The 332-nt window shown below is 45.5% G+C and overlaps 1 protein-coding gene across 1 annotated transcript; it reads right to left on the bottom strand.

The window, feature by feature from the left end:
• Positions 1-2: 2 nt before the first annotated feature.
• TM35_000711150 (uncharacterized protein) lies at positions 3-332 on the bottom strand (the record flags this gene model as incomplete). The annotated part of the gene is made up of 1 exon (XM_029031220.1): positions 3-332. A coding segment is annotated over one exon (330 nt), but the record flags the coding sequence as incomplete, so codon positions are not given.

Here is a 332-nt window from a genome sequence, read left to right as displayed (position 1 = left end):
TCATAACTCTCCAATAAAGAAAAGAAAGCCGCACGCAGCATCACTGCTAGTGTAGATTCCCCATCTAATAACTGTGTACCCTTTGCATACATAGCTGTACTCTCCTTTAAATGTAGTAACAATCGCTCAACGGGAATTCCTTCCACGCCTTGTTGTTCAATACGGCGTTGTCGTAATATCTCCTCTCGTTGTGCCTTCTTCGCGGCATTAAATTGCATACGTTCTAATCCCTGCAGATGTAAAGCCTGCACACCGTGTTCATTCATCACATCCATGCGGCGTACACTTAATAACACCATCTCCACAAGAGCACTCACCGTCACTGGACCCAC

This window comes from Trypanosoma theileri (genome assembly GCF_002087225.1).
Source record: "Trypanosoma theileri isolate Edinburgh chromosome Unknown TM35_Tth_71_V1, whole genome shotgun sequence".
Classification (NCBI taxonomy): domain Eukaryota; phylum Euglenozoa; class Kinetoplastea; order Trypanosomatida; family Trypanosomatidae; genus Trypanosoma; species Trypanosoma theileri.
This window is presented reverse-complemented; position numbering and strand designations above follow the sequence as displayed.